General features: G+C 55.5%; 1 protein-coding gene across 4 annotated transcripts in view; it reads left to right on the top strand.

The window, feature by feature from the left end:
- The first annotated feature begins 3477 nt into the window (after positions 1-3477).
- SLC43A2 (solute carrier family 43 member 2) overlaps positions 3478-19881 on the top strand; it is a 36579-nt gene continuing 20175 nt past the window's right edge. The window contains exons 1-5 of one of the 4 annotated variants that reach the window (XM_058676735.1): positions 3478-3584; positions 4371-4579; positions 11570-11783; positions 13801-13856; positions 15609-15685. In XM_058676735.1, the coding sequence (XP_058532718.1) occupies positions 4420-4579; positions 11570-11783; positions 13801-13856; positions 15609-15685 (507 nt within the window). In that variant the 5' untranslated portion in view covers positions 3478-3584; positions 4371-4419. Of the gene's footprint in view, positions 3585-3617; positions 3746-3812; positions 4031-4370; positions 4580-11569; positions 11784-13800; positions 13857-15608; positions 15686-19881 lie in introns of those variants that run through there. The other 3 variants (XM_058676736.1, XM_058676733.1, XM_058676734.1) reach the window with 3 other exon arrangements.

The raw sequence follows: 19881 nt of genomic DNA, 5'->3' as shown, positions 1-19881 counted from the left end.
GGGTCCGGCGGCATGGCCTAGTGGATAAAGTCCTCGCCTTGAACGCACTGGGATCCCATATGGGTGCCGGTTCTAATCCTGGCAGCTCCACTTCCCATCCAGCTCCCTGCTTGTGGCCTGGGAAAGCAGTCGAGGATGGCCCAAGGCTTTGGGACCCTGCACCCGTGTGGGAGACCTGGAAGAGGTTCCTGGTTCCTGGCTTCAGATCGGCACAGCACCGGCCTTTGGAGTCACTTTGGGGACTGAATCATCGGATGGAAGATTTTCCTCTCTGTTTCTCCTCCTCTCTGTATATCTGACTTTGTAATAAAAATAAATAAATCTTTAAAAAAAATCAATGAAATAATCCCCACTTCCTTCTGCAGCTCTCAACGTCTTATGATTTCATCAGGGCTGGTACAGGGCATTGACACTCTGAGGAATAACCAAAACAATGAATGAAACACACTTCTTCCTTCAGACAGACCTGGGATACAGTCTCAGTTCCACTCCGTTGATTGGTGTCTTGGAAAAAGTTACTGAAAGCCCAGGGATAAGATGCCATCTCCCAGGATTCCTTGTGGGGATGATGTGACACAAAGGATGGCCGGTGGAAGCTCAATCCAGGTAAGACTTTCTCCCAGCTTTGAACTCTGTGACCTCTTTCACCTGTCCATGTTTTCCTTCCACAAACTCCCCTTGATGGTTGCTGCTGACATCTGTGCAAAGTCCAGACACAGCTCCTACCCACCACCCCCGCACACCATTATGTTCATAGGTAGTGGGCCAAGGGAAGACAACAAATGAACAGGTAGTCCCAGAACAATGAAAGCAGTGCAAGGGCGTGAGAGTATTTTGGGGCATGCTTAAGGAAGATTCTCAAAGAAGGTGCTGCTTAAGAAAGCGTTATGCCACACTGGCCTGACTATATCCACTGGTCCATGCATGAGCCAAAGCACAGGCTAGTTGGGCTTTGCCGCAGCATCCGCTGGCAGGTCCTGTCAGGCTAGATTACAGGGCCACCTGGAAAGTGCAAGATCTAGGACTGGGAGCAGGCCCAGTAGGGAAACTGTGGGCACCCCTCTGATGGGCTGCAGCTCCCACCAGTGAGCATAAGAACCAGAACTGCGGGTGGACCTGGCTGGACAGGCAGTTGTACCCGTCAACATAAGTGTGGGCTGGACAGTGGGGTTAGTTGGGCTGAGCTAGGCTGCAGCAGCCATTGGTGTGTTCAAAAGCTGAGTGGGATAGTGGGATGTGGAACAGACCACACAAGTCTGCTACATTCACTGCCATGCACAGGAACCAGGGAAGCAGGCAGGCCTGGCAGGGGTTATTGGGGGGTCACTCTGATTGGGCTGTAGTTCCCACTGGTGTTTGTAAGAGCCGAGAGTGTGTGATAGGCAGGGTTGGGCTGGGCCACACCATCCACTGGTTTGTGTAAGAGATGGGGGTGGGGACAGAACTGACTCAGCAACTGCAACCATCTTGTGTGTGCAGGCTGATGTGAGTGACAGACTGAGTTGGACCTGCTAGCACACACAAGAGTCGGGTCTGGGGTCACCTCAGACAAGGTTTTTTTGGTTCTGAACTGCTGGATTCAGAGTTCTAACCATGATGAGGATCACAGGATCTGTGATCTGACTGTGAAGTGCATGAGTCAGCACCGGGCCTCCTCGGTAGCTAAGACAGAGCAGTGAACAGCATGACCAGATGCACATGGGGAATACGGCAGTTCACTGGGGCCTGCAGAGGACATCTAGTACCAAAGCAGAGGGTAGAAGGCAGAAAAAACTGGACAAGTACCCCAGCCAAGTGTTGATAACAAACATCTGGAATGGAGACTCTAAGGTGGACTATGTCAGCCAATGGACTTTGGAAGGATTTCCTCATTCTTGGAGTAACACAATCAAGACAGAACTATCAAAACCACTTGAGCAGAATCCTTGGAGCATGCTCACCATCGGGGGCCCTGGGATGACATCAGGTGGCTGTTTCTCATCCCTGGGTACTTTAGTGGCTGGGATGCTGAGTACAGCTTATCCCATTCTCTCCCCACTTCCCCCAGATAAAGAAAGAAGAAAAAGAAACTTGGAAACAATGGTCTCATCCATTTTCCTCTAATTCTTGACCCTTCCCACCCTAATCAGTGGCCCACATGAGCATGCATCCTTCTCAACTATGTGAACATCACCAAAAAATATAAAAAAAGAAAGGGCTATGTTGGGACCAGAACACAGCAGGTGCAGGGAGCACCCACCATCCTGTGACTGGTGCATCTGGAGAAGGGAAGGAAGAGGGTGAGGGGAGGAGCTTCTGTAGCCTGGGGAACTTGGATTTTACTTTGCAGCACAAGTGGTCAGCAGTTTCAGAAGCATTTTTACAGAGGTCACTTGTACTAAGGTCAGATTAGAATTGCCCACAGCTCCCTGGGATCAGGTGGGGATGCCTGGTCCCAGCCTTAGGGACAGAGCTGCACAGATTAGATAGTGTTTAGGAGGAAATAGGGCTGGTGGAGGTGGGGGAGGGAGGACCACAGCAGGTGCTCAAAGAATCTGTTGGAAGGACAAAACTTCATATAGGACTTTCCCCCACACAGTGGTGCTGAGAGAACAGGGAAACCAGTTTCCATGGATAAAGTAGGCATGATGGTCATAGAGAATATTGTTGAGGCGTGCAGTTACCTCAAGGAGGAGAGCGAAAGGCCTGCAGCTGTGGTAGGTGTAGCTGTGCAAAGGAGGGGACCTGCTAAGCCCCCTCCGGGAGAGGCCGGCCTTGCAGGGGGTTCTCGGCGGCAGAGGGCGCCCTCGGCCTGGAGGACTCGGCCCAGGAGCCGAAGCAGGTGGCCGACTCAGGGTCTTGGGAGGTTGGCTGGGAGCCAGGGCTCCATCCCATGCCCCTGGTGGCTCCAGCTCGGCTGGCTCGTCACCACACCGGCACGCCCCGCGCTGCCCCCAGACGCCGGGCTCGGGGGAACCCAAGGCGCCCCTCACCCGAGAGACGGCGCGGGGCGGTGGGCAGCGGACGGCCAGCGCCGGCAGGGAGCACGAAGGAGACGGCGTCCTGGAAGGGACCGCTCCAGACTTTCAAGGGACACCTGCCAGGGGCCGGGCAGAAGGCCCCCCGAAGTGGGCATCGGCGCCGGGAGCCGGAGGGCCAGGGACCCCAACACGAAGCGCGATGCAGCCGCAATGGAAGGACCTCGAAAGGAGGACCGAGCCGGAGCATCCAGGCGCCGAGCCCAAGGCGCAGGATTCGGCGGGACTCGGGGGCGGCTGTGGGGGTGGTTGGCTCGCCGGGCCCGGAGCCCCCGGAGCTCCCGCCCGGCTCAGCGCGGACCCTCTACCCCACAGAACCCGAGGCCCGGCCGCTGCCGCCCCGACCCCTCAGCTCCCTTGTTTGTCTTCCAGTCCGGCCGGAACCGGCTTCTGCTCTCCGCGGGGCGGGCGGGGGGCTGCTGATTGGCCGGCGCCTGTTTCCAGCCCGCGCCCAGCCAATCAGCGGGCGGCAGTGTTTTCATCTCGGGGTCGGAATAAAAGGGCTGGAATAAAAGAGGGCAGAAAAGCCGCTGGGCGGGCCTGTGACAGCCCGGGAGGAGCCGCCGGGTGAGCCGGGAGACCCGGGGCGCAGGGCCGCGGGCGAGGGCGCGGGGCTGCCGGACCGCGGGAGGACGGCTGACCAGGAAGGGACCGAGCCCGGGCGGAGGAGGGCAGAGGGGGCCGGAGGGCCGGCCGCGGGCCTCCCGGGACACGGGCTAATTGCTGAGGTAACCGGCAGGGACCGCGGGTGTCGCGGCTGGCTCGCGCCGCCGGTTTGAACCGGCTTCGCCTCACCCATGCGGGCTTCGCGTGGCCGCAGCGCCTAGCGACCTAGGCAGCAGCCAATGGCCAGGCAGTTCCTGTGCCGTCGGGCCAATGAGCGTGCCGTGGGCGGGCTATCCCGGTTCTCCGGGAGCTGATTCTGTGGTTGAAGGAATCAGCTCTGAGGAAGGGTCCTGCGCGCGGGCGGGCGGGAGTGACTGTCAGGGTCCCTGGGAGTGGCTGCCCCTCAGGTAGGCCCCTGCCCAGGTGGCCGGACCTCCAGCAGTCTTCCCTTCCGGCCCCTTCCAGAGATGTCAGTGCTCCCCGGGGAGTAGGGACGGGGTCCCTGAGCATGCATTCGCCCCTTCCAGTTCCCATGCCTCAGTGTCCCTGGGCGTGAGCAGGGACAGAAGGCTCCGTGCCAGGCCAGGGCGGTGCAAGCTAGGCGGCGCTGGGCAGCGCGGCCTGGAGCGATCGGGAAGAGGGGCCAAAGGCCCCGGGTGCCCTGCAGGGCTGCAGGTTGCAGCGTGCTCCTCCCGCACGGCCGCGTGGGCTGGGCAAGGCGACGCTGACGCTGAGCTCTGCGAGCAGGTGGCTGCGGAGCCGGAGCCGGAGGCAGGCGGCCGCGCCACGCCACACCATGGCGCCCACCCTGGCCACTGCCCATCAGCGCCGCTGGTGGATGGCCTGCACCGCCGTGGTGGAAAACCTCTTCTTCTCGGCAGTCCTCCTGGGCTGGGGGTCGCTGCTCATCATGCTCAAGTCTGAAGGCTTCTACTCCTACCTGTGTACCGAGCCAGGTGAGGTGGGCTCCTGGGGGCTGCCAGGCACTTAGGGACAGGATGGGGGTGGAGGGTGGGATGGTGGCCGATGTCGAGCCGAGGATATTGTGCCAGCCCTGCTGGGTGAATGTAGAAACCGCGGCCGGCACTGGAGCTCTGCCTTCACCCAGGACCGCCCTACCGGGCCTGGTGCAGGGACTCAGACCCCCTCTGCACGTGTAGGTGCTCCTCCCGCCGCCCAGCAGCGCGAGCGGCCTCGTTTCCTCCAGAGCCTTGCAGTAAACACGTTGCTGGGTGACTGTGAGAAAGAGGAACCCTGAGTCAGGAGCTGGGGTGCAACAAACAGGAAGTGGGTTGCCGCCATCCTAAGCGGGTGGTGCCTCTAGATGCTAGAATCTTTCAAGCGGGGGACAGCGGAGGGGTCGGATGGGTGGGCGTGGAGCCTTCTGCGGGCTTGCCGGATGCACGGCTTGTCTGCTGCTTTTGTGAGTCTCCAAAGGCTGTTTCCTCTCACAGCATCTCGGGGGCCCTCAAGCCCCGGGGAAGGGGGAAGGGGGACCGCTGTGCTTAGCTGTGTCCTTGGCAGGTGTTGCTGGAGGCAGGCTCAGGATGCTGCTCATGCCCAGTCCCCACCCTGTGCACCCAGCAGCAGGACCAAACCAGTGGGCCGCTTCTCCCGCTTCTTAGCCAGTGCCTTCCTGGGGGCCTCTCCCTGCCCCCACAGTGGTTGCCTGATCCCCTTCCTCACTCTTGGCTGCCCACCCTGAGCTGCTGGGTGCTTGTATTTTCTTTCTCTCCTGCCAGCAGAGCAGGTGGTGGGGCTGCGCAATTTCTCCCTGTGTCCATCTTCTTGCTAGGTGCCTAGGAGGTCTCAGAGGGGTGAGGCGAGGTGGGGGGAGTCCCCTGGGCAGGCCTCGAGGGAGAGACTGGGGGGAGGAATGGGGAGCCATCGGAGAGGGCAGAGCACGTCAGTCCTTTATAACCAACCTTTAGCCTTTAACCACTCAGAAGCATTTCCTAATAGCCCAAGGGTTCTTGGCAGGCCTTCCCCCACATCAGCAAGAAACCCTGGGAGATGGGAGAGGCAGACCTTGGCCCCCAAACCAGCTTTCTGTTTTGCTCTGGAGATGATCGGAGCTTAGTGACTCTTCCAGAGGGAACAGGTTGAGTGTTTACTTCTCCCTGTTTCTTACTCTGTGCAGAGCTCCACAAACAGCACAAGTCCCCCCCCACCCCCGCCCCGCCAATTATCCGCAAGAAGCCTCCAGGAGCCCATTCAGACCTGACGGCTGCAGTGGCCAGATTTTATTTTATTTTATTTTTTTTAGACTCGGGGTGGAGTTGAGAAGGTCAGGTTCTAGGTGATATTTTCCCCTCAGAGTCCACTGGCTTAACTTAGGCAGCAGTGGTCATGCCCTGCCTAGTGCCAGCTTGGCTTTCTGCTTGTAAGGGGGGGGAGGGGCCATGATGGTGCCCGTGTGCGTGCGGTGCCCACGCGGTGTTCGAGCCCCACATAGATCACTTGGGAACGCCAGAGTGAAGTTGAAAGGGCAGCAGTGCGGGTTGAACATCAACTCCTTATCCCATGCTGCCCCTGTTGCCGCCTCTCCTTTTGGTTTTCCTGATTCTATCAGGTAAAGATGCTGAGCCAGCCTCCCTGGGAAGGCTGCTGAGTCCACACAACTTATCTCCCTGCTTCGTGGAGTGCCTGGAACCTGTTGTGTCTTTGGGCCCAGACTCCCCACCTGGGAGCGAGGGGCTGGGGGATGGCTGAACTGCAGTGAGGCAGCTAGGCTATTCACCAGATTACACTCACCCCAGGGATGCAGTGGCCGATTGAGATGCAGATCTCAGAGCTCTTGCTGGTTTTCTGGACAGTTGCTTGAGTTTGTTCAGTTTGTTCCATAAAGAACATTCCTGTGAACCTATTGAAAGGTTCTCTTTCTTGGGATTCCAGCCAGAATGCAGCCACTGCCCCAGTGTTGGGGTGCACCTATGGAGGGGCAGGAGGAAAGCTGGGGTCCACAATCCTGGGATCCCTCAGCTCGTTTTGCCTTTCCCTACCAGAAGATTGGAGAAGAGCAGGGACTGAGGCCTGGCATTTGACAAGCTCTGGGTGATGCCCAGCAGGTGCCGGCTCTTGCACATGCACCTCTGGTGTGCACAGGGGATGGACTGGACTCCCAGCCTGTGTCCTTTTGGCCTCTGGGACAGCCACTGCGACCTCACACCCGACTCCTCTGTCACCCAGTGGGCCGCTGTGACAGCTCAGAGGGATTGCACTTCCTGGGCATCTTGGTTCTTCCTCCAACCTGCTGGAGGGGCTGGGCAGCGCAAACTAGGCCCTCTAGGTGGACCTCTGCCATCTCCAGGGGAGGTCCTGAGGGCAGGGTGCCAGGGGCCATGCCACAGGCAATTGGGGTGGGCTTGCTCCCTGACATGTGGACAGAAGCCTGGAGCCGGCAGAGGGAGCAGGTGGGGCAGAGAATCCCAAGGAAACTTCTGGTCCTGGAGGTGCTGGCAGCGAGGGAAACCCCCGGATGGGGTGGCGGGGGGAACCCTGGAGGCAGAGGTTGTGCATCCCCTGTTAAAGACTCAATCATTCTGGAGACCGGCCCCTTGCTGGTGGTGGGTGGGCCGCCCTGTGTGGGTGGCGCTGTCACAGCCTCTGTCATTCAGCCTCTCAGCCTTGCGCTAAGCTGGAAGCTGGGGCAGAGGGACTGCCATCCCTGCACATGGACACTGTGGCCAGGCCCTTCTTTCTGGGTACTCTCCACGCCAACAGGCTGGTGCTTGGCAGCTTCGCCGTCATGCTGCATGGTCTGTTGTTCCCCAGTGATTGGGAGCATCTCAGGGCTCATGCCTTTGGTCCTGGGGAGATGGCATGAGGAGCCTGGGGCCTCAGCTCCCCTACCTACCTCCTTCTTGGTTCATGGCCCGAGGTCTCTGCCCCTATCCCTTGGCCTCTTGACCCTGCTGCCATCTTGGTGTCCTGTGTGGTTTAGGGTGGCTTTGGGGGACCTTGTGGTGAGGTGTGGTGCTGGGGCAGCCCGGTTCTCACCAGGCAGTGCTGCAGCCATGGCATGGTGTGGCAGCCCTTCAAGCCCCTTCTGTGTGAAACGTGGCACGCCTCCCATCACGCGCCAGCACTGCCACCTGCACACAGCCTGCTGGTCAGCTTCCCATGTACCATCTGTGAGTTGGGCGCTAGCCGCTCACCTGCTCTACCCCTCCTGTATGCTCACATGGATCGTGGTGTCGAGTGGGAGGGCACTAAGTGACACCAGAATCAACCTCCCACAGGCCCTCTGCCAACACTAGCTGGGCTGCTGTGCCCACACTGAGAACCTGGGCACTCCCAGAGTGTGTGTGTGTGTCTGCACTGACCTCTCACCTACATCTTTCTTGCTGGCCTGAGATGCTGCTTCCTGTTGCCGGATAGACCAAGGATTTGAAAGACAGGGTGGGGTGGGGGGGCAGGTACCATCAGCAGGCCAGGCTGGGGCGGGGGGATGGCACACAGCCTGCAGAGGAGGGGACTCAAAAGGCAGCTGGACAGAGGAGGGGGCTGCTTGAGACTCAGGGGGCCCGCTGGCTGTCCTGGAGGCTCCCCACCCCCTTGGCTTCCCTGGGGCGAGGGAAGCCCCTGTTTGAGAGAGGGAGGCCCCGGAGGAGCCAGAGCTGGCAGTACCTCCTTCTCGCCTGCTCTTTCTGTGAGGGCTTGTTTGGGAGCCTCTGCAAGCTGGGTGAACAGTGGGAAGCATTGTCCTTTCTCCAGGGTGCCCAAGCAGCCTGTTCTCAGCACACTCTGGCCGCCCAATTCCTCCTCTCTTCTCGGGCCACCTTCCCCCAGGGCTGGGCTGGGCCAGGCCGGGCTGGGCTGGGCTGCCCTGGGTGCCTGCTGTGGAGGCATCTGTTTAATAAACAGGTGCAGGTGAGTAGCCAGTGGGAGGGGATGCTGAGTCCTAGGCCAGGAACAAGGGGTCCCCTGGTGGCTTGGCACTGCCTGGGTACACTTATCTGTTTGTTTTTCTCTGGCCCACACGGCCAGGTGGAGGCCTGTGTGGGACTGTTTGGGCATTAGGACAGTGTGTGTCCATGGGGCTGTTTACTGCCAACACAGCTTTGGGGCCCAGCCAAAGGAGAGCTCCCTCCAGGAGCCAGGGGTGCTCTCAGGTTGCTCCCTGGATATTCACCCCTGGCTCCCCCTTCGCTCAGTGCCAGGTTGTCAGCTGCTGGAGGTGAATGCCTACAGGTGGGAGCAGAGGGCCTACTGGCCACTGGCGGGGATTTGTTTAAGGTGGGAAGGCATGTGGTCAGTCCCTACTCCTGTGTGGAGTGGTTCTAGGGAGAATAAGGAAAGGGGAGGGGGGGAACAGATCTCACCCAACTTGACCCTTGACCATGACCGTTCTTCGTGAGTCCCTCTTACTCTCCCCGTCATCCACCCCCAGCCAGGTGACAAAGGTGAAGTGATTGCTCAGCAGCGTAAGACCTTGCACCTCAGGGTCAGCCTCAGGCACGTCAGGGTCATCTGGTCTCATCCTGAGAAAAGGCACAATTTGGTACTCCAGTGCTGGTTTTTCCCTGGAGGAACATGGCAGTGGCCCTGGTAGTTCCCACCACCCCTGCAGCCTCCCCGCTCTGCTCCTCGTCCAGTCCCCAGTGGCAGGGCCTGCTTCAGCAATAGCTGGATGTGCAGCCTGCATGCCCACACTCAAGCCCCCTCCTACTGGTACTGCAGGGCCCAGGTCGCCTTTGCCACCCGATTCCCTGTTGCCTCTGTGCTGTCTGGTTCCTGTCTGCCCAGTGATCTAGAAATGGCCGTGTCTGTGCGGAGGCCCGGTCCCGCTCCTGGGATAGTTCCTGAGGCAGAGGGCATCCAGCACTCACCTGGAGCTTTCCATGGCCCAGGCCTGCTCACCCAGGTGGTGCCTGGGATGTCCCACAATGCGTGCTGGTGGGTACCAATGACCCTGGGCCACCCATGTGGTGGGGCCCCTTGAGGAAACCAGAGAAAGCAGTGGGGACAGGGACCTGCCTGGCTGGGTCTTGTTTCTCTGGCTGTGGGCAGTTACCCTTGTAGTCATAATACCCGCACGTCCCCTCCATATGCTGGGTGAATCTGCTTGTTTTTTCTCTTTCTGGGTGCTTTGGGCCAAGCTGATCTGGTTCCATTGTTCTCATTGGTTTGTCAACAGCCTCTGGGGGCCAGGCCTGGGTGAGGTGCAGGGACACAGACAGCTGTGACCAGGACACAGCCCTAGCTCTGCCAGACCCCAGTCCATGGGGAAGCCAGACACGTACCACACATAGGTGTCCAGTGGCACATCCTGGCCTCGCTCTGCCGACACAGCACTGTTCCCCCAATCCGAGGACACCACCCCTCCTACAGCAGTAATAACAGCAGCGACTTTGAACTACTGTCTAGCCCTTTCTAGTCCTATGTGAACCCCAGAATGTGATATGGACTTTCTCACCTGCAACTCTAGGAGGTAGATGTTACTACATCCATTTTACAGATAACGAAACTGAGAGTAAGCAAGGAGAAGTCATTTTGCCAAGGTGATCCCAGTAGGAAGTGGAGGAAGCAGAGTTGAAGCCAGAGGCCAGCTCCTGGCACTGCACTCTCCATTAGCTTGCCTCCAGCAGGGCCTGTTGGGCAGAGGCTGGCATATGGAATGAATCTCCCCGAGGGCATTCTTCCCAATGACCTTGGAACAGCAGGAGCAGCCTAGGCAAGCCTTCACAGACTTGAGCTTTACAGCCCTGGCGCCACACGGCTGCAATCGCCAGGCAGGCCGTTATCAGGGGAGAAGCACTTCCTTGCCTAAGTTGCTTCTAATCAAAGTCTGTCCCTGCAGGATTAGTCAGCAGCTCTTAACTAGCAGCTGCAGCCAGAGAGAGGGCCTCAGCCAAAGTCAGTCTCCCGCCCACGGCTGCCACAGTGCTTCTCCCTCCTCTTTGGGTGGTTCTGTGCTGGGTGAACTCCAAGGGGGCCCTGAGGAGCTCCACTTACCTCCTGGGGCGGTGCCTGCCCAGCAGGTGTGGCAGCTCAGCACCCAGCTTGGTCTGATGGGCGTGGTCACAGAGAGCCCAGGGAGAGAAAGCTAAAAAAGGGGCATCTCAACAGGTGAAAGCAAATAACTGAAGACTTTTAAAGAAACGAAACTAAAGGGTTCTGGGATGTGGCACAGCTGGCAGTTGCTACTCCAGAAGTAGCAGGGGAGGGTGGCCAGCGGCTTGGTCTGGGGGAGGAGGCAGGGAGGCAGGGAGGCCCCCACTGTGGTCTCCTTGCTGCCTCTGAGGAGAGCCAGGGCAGTGTGGGGAGGCCAACACTGTGGATGCAGCTGCCCAGAGTGTTTTAGCTGGCCTGGGGCGCCACAGTCAGGGTTTCCTGTGCCCAGCCGGGTATAGCACAGGGATCCCAACCTGGGGTGCAAGCAGGAGTGTATCTTTCCTCGTGGGGCTCCAGAGGTTTTTTTTTTTTTTTTTTTAAGATTTATTTATTTTTATTACAAAGTCAGATATACAGAGAGGAGAGACAGAGAGGAAGATCTTCCATCCGATGATTCACTCCCCAAGTGAGCCGCAACGGGCCGGTATGCGCCGATCTGATGCCGGGAACCAGGAACCTCTTCTGGGTCTCCCACGCGGGTGTAGGGTCCCAATGCATTGGGCTGTCCTCGACTGCTTTCCCAGGCCACAAGCGGGGAGCTGGATGGGAAGTGGAGCTGCCAGGATTAGAACCGGCGCCCATATGGGATCCCGAGTGTTCAAGGCGAGGACTTTATCCGCTAGGCCACGCCGCCGGGCCCCAGAGGTTTGTGACCCCGACAAAATATAAGAATCTCAGCGCTGAAACTCCAGGGAGCCTGGGCCAAAGCCTGCGGCAGGGCTGCTGGAGCCCTCATGGGGCCCACAGGTGGCTGAATGTGCTCCTGCCTTTCGGATTGCTGGGAGTTCCTGCCGTGACCCTGGGTCTGATTTCCCTCCCTGTATATCCAGAGAACATCTCTGTCTCCAATGCCACGGTGGAGGGCACCGCAGTGCCCGAGCACGAGGAGGTGAGCTGGATGAACGGCTGGCTCAGCTGCAAGGCCCAGGACGAGATTCTAAATTTGGCCTTCACCGTGGGCTCCTTCCTGCTCAGTGCCATCACCCTGCCCCTGGGCATCGTCATGGACAAGTATGGCCCAAGGAAGCTCAGGCTGCTGGGCAGGTCAGTGGGGTTTCCTGGAGGTGATGGTGGGGGCTGTGCAGCTGGATCCCTAATTGGATCCCTGTTGGAGAGCCTGGTTTCTGCCATCAGGTGTACTGTGGCACTCCTGAAGTTTGCATTACCAGGAGGCAGGTCTTTGTCCTATCTGCCACCAAAGCAGTGGGTGGCACTGTGATGTAAAAGGTTGTGTTGCTGCTTTGGCTTGGCCCAGTCCTAGGCATTGTGGCCATTTGGGCAGTGAACCAGTGGTTGGAAGCTCTTCCCTCAGAACTCAGCCTTTCAAATAAAATCTTAAATATATGTGTGTGCGTGTGTGTGTGAGAGATAGAGAGAAAGAAGCAAAGTGCCATAGAGACGGGGCATTCTCACATTCACTTCCCAAATCCTGTAATGGCTGGAGTAAGAGCTGGATCAGAGCCGAAGCCAGGAGCTAGGAGATGACTGCAGGCCTTCCGTGTGGGTGACAGGAACCCAAGCCCTTGAACTGCTTCTTGGGGATCTGCATTAGCAGGAAGCTGGAGTCAGGAGGCAGAAGTTGGCATTGGACCATCTGCACTGGTGTCTTCCCTGCTAGGCCAAGCACCCACCCTACTGTGTGCCATTGTTAATGTCCTGTGTGCTTCAGGATATGAACATACTTCAAAGTTAGTGGGAAATCAAATCAAAGTTTGTTTTGGTTTAAAAATTTTGAAATCTGTGCATAGTCTTTTTGGAGTATGGAGTTTTGAAAACCCTCATCCCCCCACACAAATGGATTAAACTGGATGAGATGAAACAGTATGGACAAAGTTCCAGACGTGCAGCCCCTGCTCTGTGTGTGTGTGTGTGTGTGTGTGTGTGTGTGTGTGTGTCTGGTCTGTGCAGCTCCAGGTTGCCAGTCTGGCTCTCCCAGGCCAGGGGCCTCCCTGCCAGCCTTGCAGGGCAGTGGTTTGCAATGGGGGAGGTCTGGAGGGAGTGACTTCTAGGGCACAATCAAGCAGAGGGTGGAGTTTGGGGATGTGCCATTCGACTTCCCCTGCCTTCTGGGGCTCTGTGTATGCCTCGCCAAGTGGGCATGGGATCCTGAAGCCTCAGACCCTTGGCCTGCTGCATTCCCGGGGAGCAGGGCAGCGCAGCATTGTGTGTACAGGATCTGTCTGTTAGGCTAGACTCCCAGTAAAGCTGCATGCTAAACAGGAAACCTAAGAGAGGTAAGTTCTGTGTTTCTTTTTCTGAAAGGCAAGATGACATAGAGAGAGGGAGAAGCAGAGAAAGATTCTTTATCACTCCTCAGATAGCCACAATGGCCCAGGCTGGAGCCAGGAGTCTGGTCGCCTACATGGGTGTCAGGGACCCAAGCACTTGAATTATCTTCTGCAGCTCTCCCAGGTGCTCTAGCAGAAAGCTGAATTGGAAGTGAAGCAGCCAGGACTCAAACTGGCACTCACAGGGGTTCTGGTGTGGCAGGCAGTAGCCTAGCCTGCTGGGCTACAATGCCAACCCTTTGTATTTGCTTATTGTTTTTTAAAAGATTTATTTATTTTTATTGAAAAGTCAGATTTGCAGAGTGAAGGAGAGACAGAGAGGAAGATCTTTCACCTGCTGGCTCACTCCCCAAGTAGCTGCAATGGTCAGAGCTGAGCTGATCCAAAGCCCGGAGCCAGGAGCTTCTTCTGGGTCTTCCACGTGGGTGCAGGGTCCCAAGTCCTTGGGCTGTTCTCTAGTGCTTTCCCAGGCCACAAGCAGGGAGCTGGATGGGAAGCAGAGCAGCTGGGATCCGAAGTGGTGCCCATGTAGGATCCCGGTGTATGCAAGGTGAGGACTTAAGCCGCTAGGCTACCGTACCGGGCCTTGTATATACTTTTTTAAAATGAGATTTATTTCCTCATCAGAAAAAGAGAGCCAGTTACTCTTCTTAGAACTGTTAAACTGTAATGTTCTTGAAGCTTCTGATACATGCCAATTACCCTGCAGTGTTAGCAGCAGTGAGATCCGGTGATGTGACTCAGTTTTTAATGTGGCCCCTGCTTGGTTTTAGTGCCTGCTTTGCCGTCTCCTGCTTGCTGATTGCATATGGAGCCAGTAACCCGGACTGTAAGTACGCTTCTTCCTCCCCTGGGCAGGGCTGGGGAGAGGGCACCCAGAGGGCTCCCAGACTCATCTGTTCCTGGATACTGCTCTATTTGAAGGGGCCCCTGTTAGGCCTTTACTTATCTGCCTGTCTCAGGTGGGTGTCTGATTCTGAGAGCTATTGCCCTCAGCAAAAGTTTGAGGAGAGTCCCCACTGTGTGTGAAGCTCCCATCTTGTTGGCACACCCCATCAGCCCCTGGCAGCTTCACTCAGGCTGGCTGAGTGACAAGTCCTGCAAGCCAGACCAGCTGCAGGCCGTGGTCCTCTAGGGGCATAGAAGGCAGCGTCGGCTCCCGACAGCCCAGGCCAGGACCTGGAGTGCCAACGCTCCTCAGCCCTGTCCAGATGCAGCTGCTGCAAGAACTTATTTTTTAAAAACAGGTTTTTATTTGAAAGGCGGAGTTAGAGAGGAGGAGAGACGCAGGGAGATAGATCTTCCACCCACCGGTTCACTTTCCAAATGGCCACAACTGCTAGACAGGGCTGGGCCATTTCAAAGCTGGGAGCTTATTCTGGGTCTCCAATGTGGGTGCAGGAGCCCAAGCTCTTGGGCCATCCTCTGCTGCTTTCCTAGGTGCATAAGCAGGGAACTGGATAGGAATTGGTATAGTTGGGACTTGAACCAGAACCCTTATGGGATACCAGCATCATAGGCAAAGGCATCACTTGTTATGCTATAGCACTGGCCTCTGCTTCAAAGTCTTTTTTTTTTTTTTTTTTTTTTTTAAGATTTATTTATTTTTATTGCAAAGTCAGATATATACAGAGAGGAGGAAAGACAGAGAGGAAGATCTTCCATCTGATGATTCACTCCCCAAGTGACCACTACGGCCAGAGCTGCACAGCTCCGAAGCCAGCAGCAGCCCAGATCCTCTTCCAGGTCTCCCACGCAGGTGCAGGGTCCCAAGGCTTTGGGCTGTCCTCGACTGCTTTCCCACGCCACAAGCAGGGAGCTGGCTGGGAAGTGGGACTGCTGGGATTAGAACCAGCGCCCATATGGGATCCTGGCGTGTTCAAGGAGAGGATGTTAACCACTAGGCCACGGCGCCGTGCCAGGCCCTGCTTCGAAGTCTGAGAACAGACTCTAATTAGTTTCCTCAAAATCTCAGCCAGGCTGATCCACTGACTTCTCTAGTGCCAGCTTATAATGCAGTCTGATTGTCATATAAAACAGAGTCCAGGCAGGGTCTCTGTTGAGAGGGAGGTGCAGGACTGAACTGACTGGGACTTTATAGGCCTCCAGAAGGCTCCTCTCATCAACCCTCCCTTCCCATCCCTGGCTTTCCCCCAACCCTGTTAGGAAGGCTCTCCTGACACACGGGAGGGAGACACCTGTATACCTGGAGGGAGGGGCTCGGCCAGGCCCCTGAGCTAAGCCACCCATCTTGCCAATTTCCTCTGTTCAAGGGGCAAGAGCTAGGTCCTCTGCTAATTTGAGGGGATCTGTATTGATTTCAGTTAAGCAGCTTCTTTAGGCCCCTTGCTTGCTGCCAAGGGAGATGGGAAAAGGATGAGTGGTGAGGGTGTATTTTTGCAGGAGCCAGAGCTCCACACAGGAGATGCGAAGTGGGGAGTGAGGGGAGGCTCCCTAGGCCTCAGGTGCCCATCAGCGACCTTCATGGCCTGGCGCTGGTTCAGGCTGCTGGGCCTCGCCTTCCTTGTGGGAGCTCGGCTGTGGCCCTAGGCGTCTGAGCTCTCTGGGTGTTTCCCTGCAGCGCTGTCTGTGCTCATCTTCATCGCCCTGGCTCTGAACGGCTTTGGCGGGATGTGCATGACCTTCACCTCACTGACGGTAAGCAGCGGTTTGTGTTTTTTTAAGATCTCTACTCTGTGAGCTGCTTTCACCAGCCTCCTTTTCCTTGCATTCCCCTCACCGCGTGGGGAAGGGGCCTGGCAGCAGAGCCAATTACGGCCTCTGCCACCAGGTCCTGCAGGCAGCAGTAAGTTCGTCCCCTGCCTTCTGGCTTTTGTTCTGTACCCTGGGGAGACAGTAGCCAGGAAAACAAAGAAAGGCCCTGCCCATTCGCTGTTCTCCTTTTTTGGGGCAGCTGTCACCACAGTCTCCAACAGAGCAAACTTAAAAGCGGCCTCCCTCAGCTGAGCCTGCATTCAGTGTAGCCTGGGAGGGCCATGTGCTGTCCCCTTCTCGGCTGCCACATGCAGGACACACACAGCCTGCAGGGCATGGCCTGCAGTGTCTCCTTGGGATGGTGAGCCCCACCCCTCCTAGAGCTCTGGGATGCCACAAAATGTGCTGCCTTCTTTAAAAAAAAAAAAAAAAGAAAGAAAGTGTTTTTGAAAGAGAAAGAGAAATTGAGGTCTTTCATCCACTGGTTCATTCCCCAAATGGGCACTATAGCTAGGGCTGTGCCAAAGCCAGTAGCCTAGGGCTTCATCCGTGTCCACCCTGAAGGCGACAGGGGCTCAAACACTTGGGTCTTCACATGCTGCTCTCCCAGGCGTGTTAGCAGGGAGCTGGACTGGAAGCAGAGCAACTGAGACTTGAACTGGTACTCTGAGACGCCATGCCTGCGGCACAGGCTGTGGCTTACCCTGCATTGCCACACCACTGGCCCTGCAATATGCTGCTTCTTGCAATGGGGAGGCTGAAGGCAGGCACTGCTTGAGAGCAGTCAGGTCAGAGGAGGGATACAGAGGGCTTCCCAAGGGAGGAAGGTTGCTGTCTGCCAAGGTGCTGCTCAGAGGTGGCTGTTGGGTAAGAAGTAAGAAAGGTGCCCAATGTTAGACAAGGCAAGCTTTCCCCTTGCCCAGTGTTTAAGGCAGTACTTGCCTCTGTCATGCATGGTGTGCTGTGGTTTCTGATTTCACACCCTGCTGAGGAGGCCTGGCCTGCTCAGAGGCGCTGGCTTGACTCTCTGGACCCTTGGGACTTTGGTCCTCTTGCAGGCTGCTGGGGGTGATGCCAGCATCTCCATGAGCAGCAAGCCAGGCCTGGCCCAATGCCTTTTCAAATTCCCCTGCATGTGTCCTGCCTTATGGGGAGGATCAACTGTGGGTCTGGACCCGTGAATGTGGAAGGTCGTTGTGGTGTACCTGGGTGAGGAGAGCTGTGTGGGCAGCTGTGGGTTTGCTGGGGCGTGCCCAGCCCTGAACCGAGCACTGTGCTCCTTGGGGCATTGTGAGTCCATGTTCAGCCGGGTCAATGGAAAGGGAAAATGGGTTTGTTCCTCCTCTCATGTCTGCAGCGGCAAGCAGATGTTGTAACTGAAAGAGATGTTTGCACTGTCAGAAATGCACAAATTCCAGTGAGGGAGTGAGTTGTGAAACAGGAATCATGGTTCTGTTTGTTCTTGGAGAACATGAGAACTGCTGACTGTCACCAAGGTGAATGATGCAAACTTGACATTTCCTGACACTGGTCACACTGGGCCTCTGTTATAGGAAAGGAGAGACAGAGAGAGATCCTGCATCTGCTGGGTCACTCCCCAGATGGCTGATGGCTGCGATGGCTGGAGCTGGGTTGATCAGGAGCCATGAGTTTCCTCTGGGTCTCAAGGCCTTGGACCAGGCCTGTGGAAGGATCCCAGAATCCATCTAGGCTTCTCGCATGAGTGGCAGGGCCCAAACACTTAGCCATCATCTGCTGCCTCCTAGCATGCACCACCAAGAAGCTGAATCAGAAGTGGAGGAGCCAGTATTTGAACTGGCATTCCTGTGTGAGGAGTCCCAAGAGGCAGCTTAACCTGCTGTGCTTTAGCATCTGCTGCTCTAGATAGGGGCTTATGGTCTGAAATGCAAAAAGATGCTTTCTCATGGTGAAGTGTAAGACAGATGGGGAAAAGCACCCTGCTGTGAGCCCCCTTAAGAAAGCCTTAAGGACCCTGTGTGATAGAGTAGTGGTTAAAGTCCTCTCCTTGCACACCCGGGATCCCATATGGGTGCCAGTTCTAATCCCAGCAGTCCTGCTTCCCATCCAGCTTGTGGCCTGGGAAAGCAGTCGAGGATGGCACAAAGCCTTGGACCCTGCACCCATGTGGGAGACCTGGAAGAGCTCCTGACTCCTGGCTTTGGATTGGCTCAGCTCCAGCTATTGTGGCCATTTGTGGAGAGAACCATTGGACAGAAGATCTTCCTCTCTGTCTCTCCTTCTCTGTGTATATCTGACTTTCCAATAAAAATAACTAAATCTTTTTTTAAAAAAAGAAAGCCTTGAACCTGAACTAGGCAGAGACTAACAGGCCATAGTGGTTCTTTGTCTCTTTTCATTTTTTTATGATTGTGAAATTTAAATGATTTCACTTGAAAAATTTAAAATTTCAGAAATAAAAATTATGAATTATGTAACAGTACCTTAATCAATTTGGAATATATCCTTTCAACATTTTTTAAACATCTCTTTTTTTTTTTTAAGATTTATTTATATTTATTACACAGTCAGATATACAGAGAGGAGGAGAGACAGAGAGGAAGATCTTCTGTCTGATGATTCACTCCCCAAGTGACTGCAACAGCCAGTGCTGCGCCGATCCAAAGCTGGGATCCTGGAACCTCTTTCGAGTCTCCCACGCGGGTGCAGGGTCCAAGGCTTTGAGCCATCCTTGACTGCTTTCCCAGGCCACAAGCAGGGAGCTGGATGGGAAGTGGAGCTGCCGGGATTAGAACCGGCGCCCATATGGGAACCCGGGGCGTTCAAGGTGAGGACTTTAGCCGCTAGGCCACGCCATCAGGCCCAAAAATCTCTTTTTCTGTCTCTTTTGAACTGTTAAAACTTGCCGTTTCACTTAATGTATCTTTTGCACCTCTTCCTGTTTGTACTTAGAGAGTTGCCTTGTTTTCAAAGACTCTTGGGACCTGCCTGGTTGTTAAGCATTGCATATTAGTCTGGCATATAGATGCACCATAATTTATTCAACCAACTTCCTACTAATGGACATTCTGGTTGGCTTCCAATTTTTTCAGTTTATGAATGCTGCTGAAGCATGTCTCCCTGTGAACGCATTGCTGTGCAGTAAATTCCTGGAAGTGGAACTGTGGGCCACAGGAGCAGCACAGTTTAAGTTTACTGTATGCTGTCACAAGGCCTTCTGGAAAGCTCACATGCTGCTCCAGTGTGACCAACATGCCCTTCCAGTATCCCACATGCATCCTTTGAACATTTGATCTGGTGGAAAATGAGATGCTGTTATTATTATAAGATGTATGTTTTTGTTTAAAAGTCAGAGCTACAGAGAGAAGAGGAGAGACAGATCTTTCATCTACTCCTGGGTGCACTCCCCAGGTGACCTCAATGGCCAGGACTGAATTAAAGTGAAACGAGGAGCTAGCAGCTATGTCTGGGTTTCCCATCTAGGACCTCAGCACTTGGTCCATTCTCCACTGTTTTTCCAAGGCCAGTAACATGCAGCTGGGTTGAAAGTGGAGCAAACAGGACACAAACTTGTATGGGATGCTTTACCAGCTACGCCACAGAACCAGCTGCAACATCTTGAACATTCTTTTACATGTCAGTGACAGGGAACATCTTTTCATCTCCTTGGTTATTCATATATTTTTTTAAGATTTTATTTTTATTACAAAGTCAGATATACAGAGAGGAGGAAAGACAGAGAGGAAGATCTTCCATCCAATGATTCACTCCACAAGTGACTGCAACGGCCGGTACTGCACCGATCCAAAGCCAGGAGCCAGGAACCTCTTCCAGGTTTTCACGTGGATGCAGGGTCCCAAGGCTTTGGACTGTCCTCGACTGCTTTCCCAGGCCACAAGCAGGGAGCTGGATGGGAAGTGGAGCTGCCGGGAATAGAACCGGCGCCCATGTGGGATCCCAAGTGTTCAGGGCAAGGACTTAAGCCTCTAGGCCATGCTGCCGGGCCCGGTTATTCATATTTCTTCTGTGAGTTGCTTTTTTTTGTCATTTGTTTATTTTTTTAAATCCTTTATCTCTTTTAAAAAGTGATTTGTAAAAATTCTTTCAAATATAAAGTGGCTAGCTCACTTTCTGAATAAGCAGGAAATTTACCCTATGAT

The sequence above is a fragment of the Ochotona princeps genome, chromosome 17, assembly GCF_030435755.1.
Source record: "Ochotona princeps isolate mOchPri1 chromosome 17, mOchPri1.hap1, whole genome shotgun sequence".
NCBI lineage: Eukaryota > Metazoa > Chordata > Mammalia > Lagomorpha > Ochotonidae > Ochotona > Ochotona princeps.
This window is presented reverse-complemented; position numbering and strand designations above follow the sequence as displayed.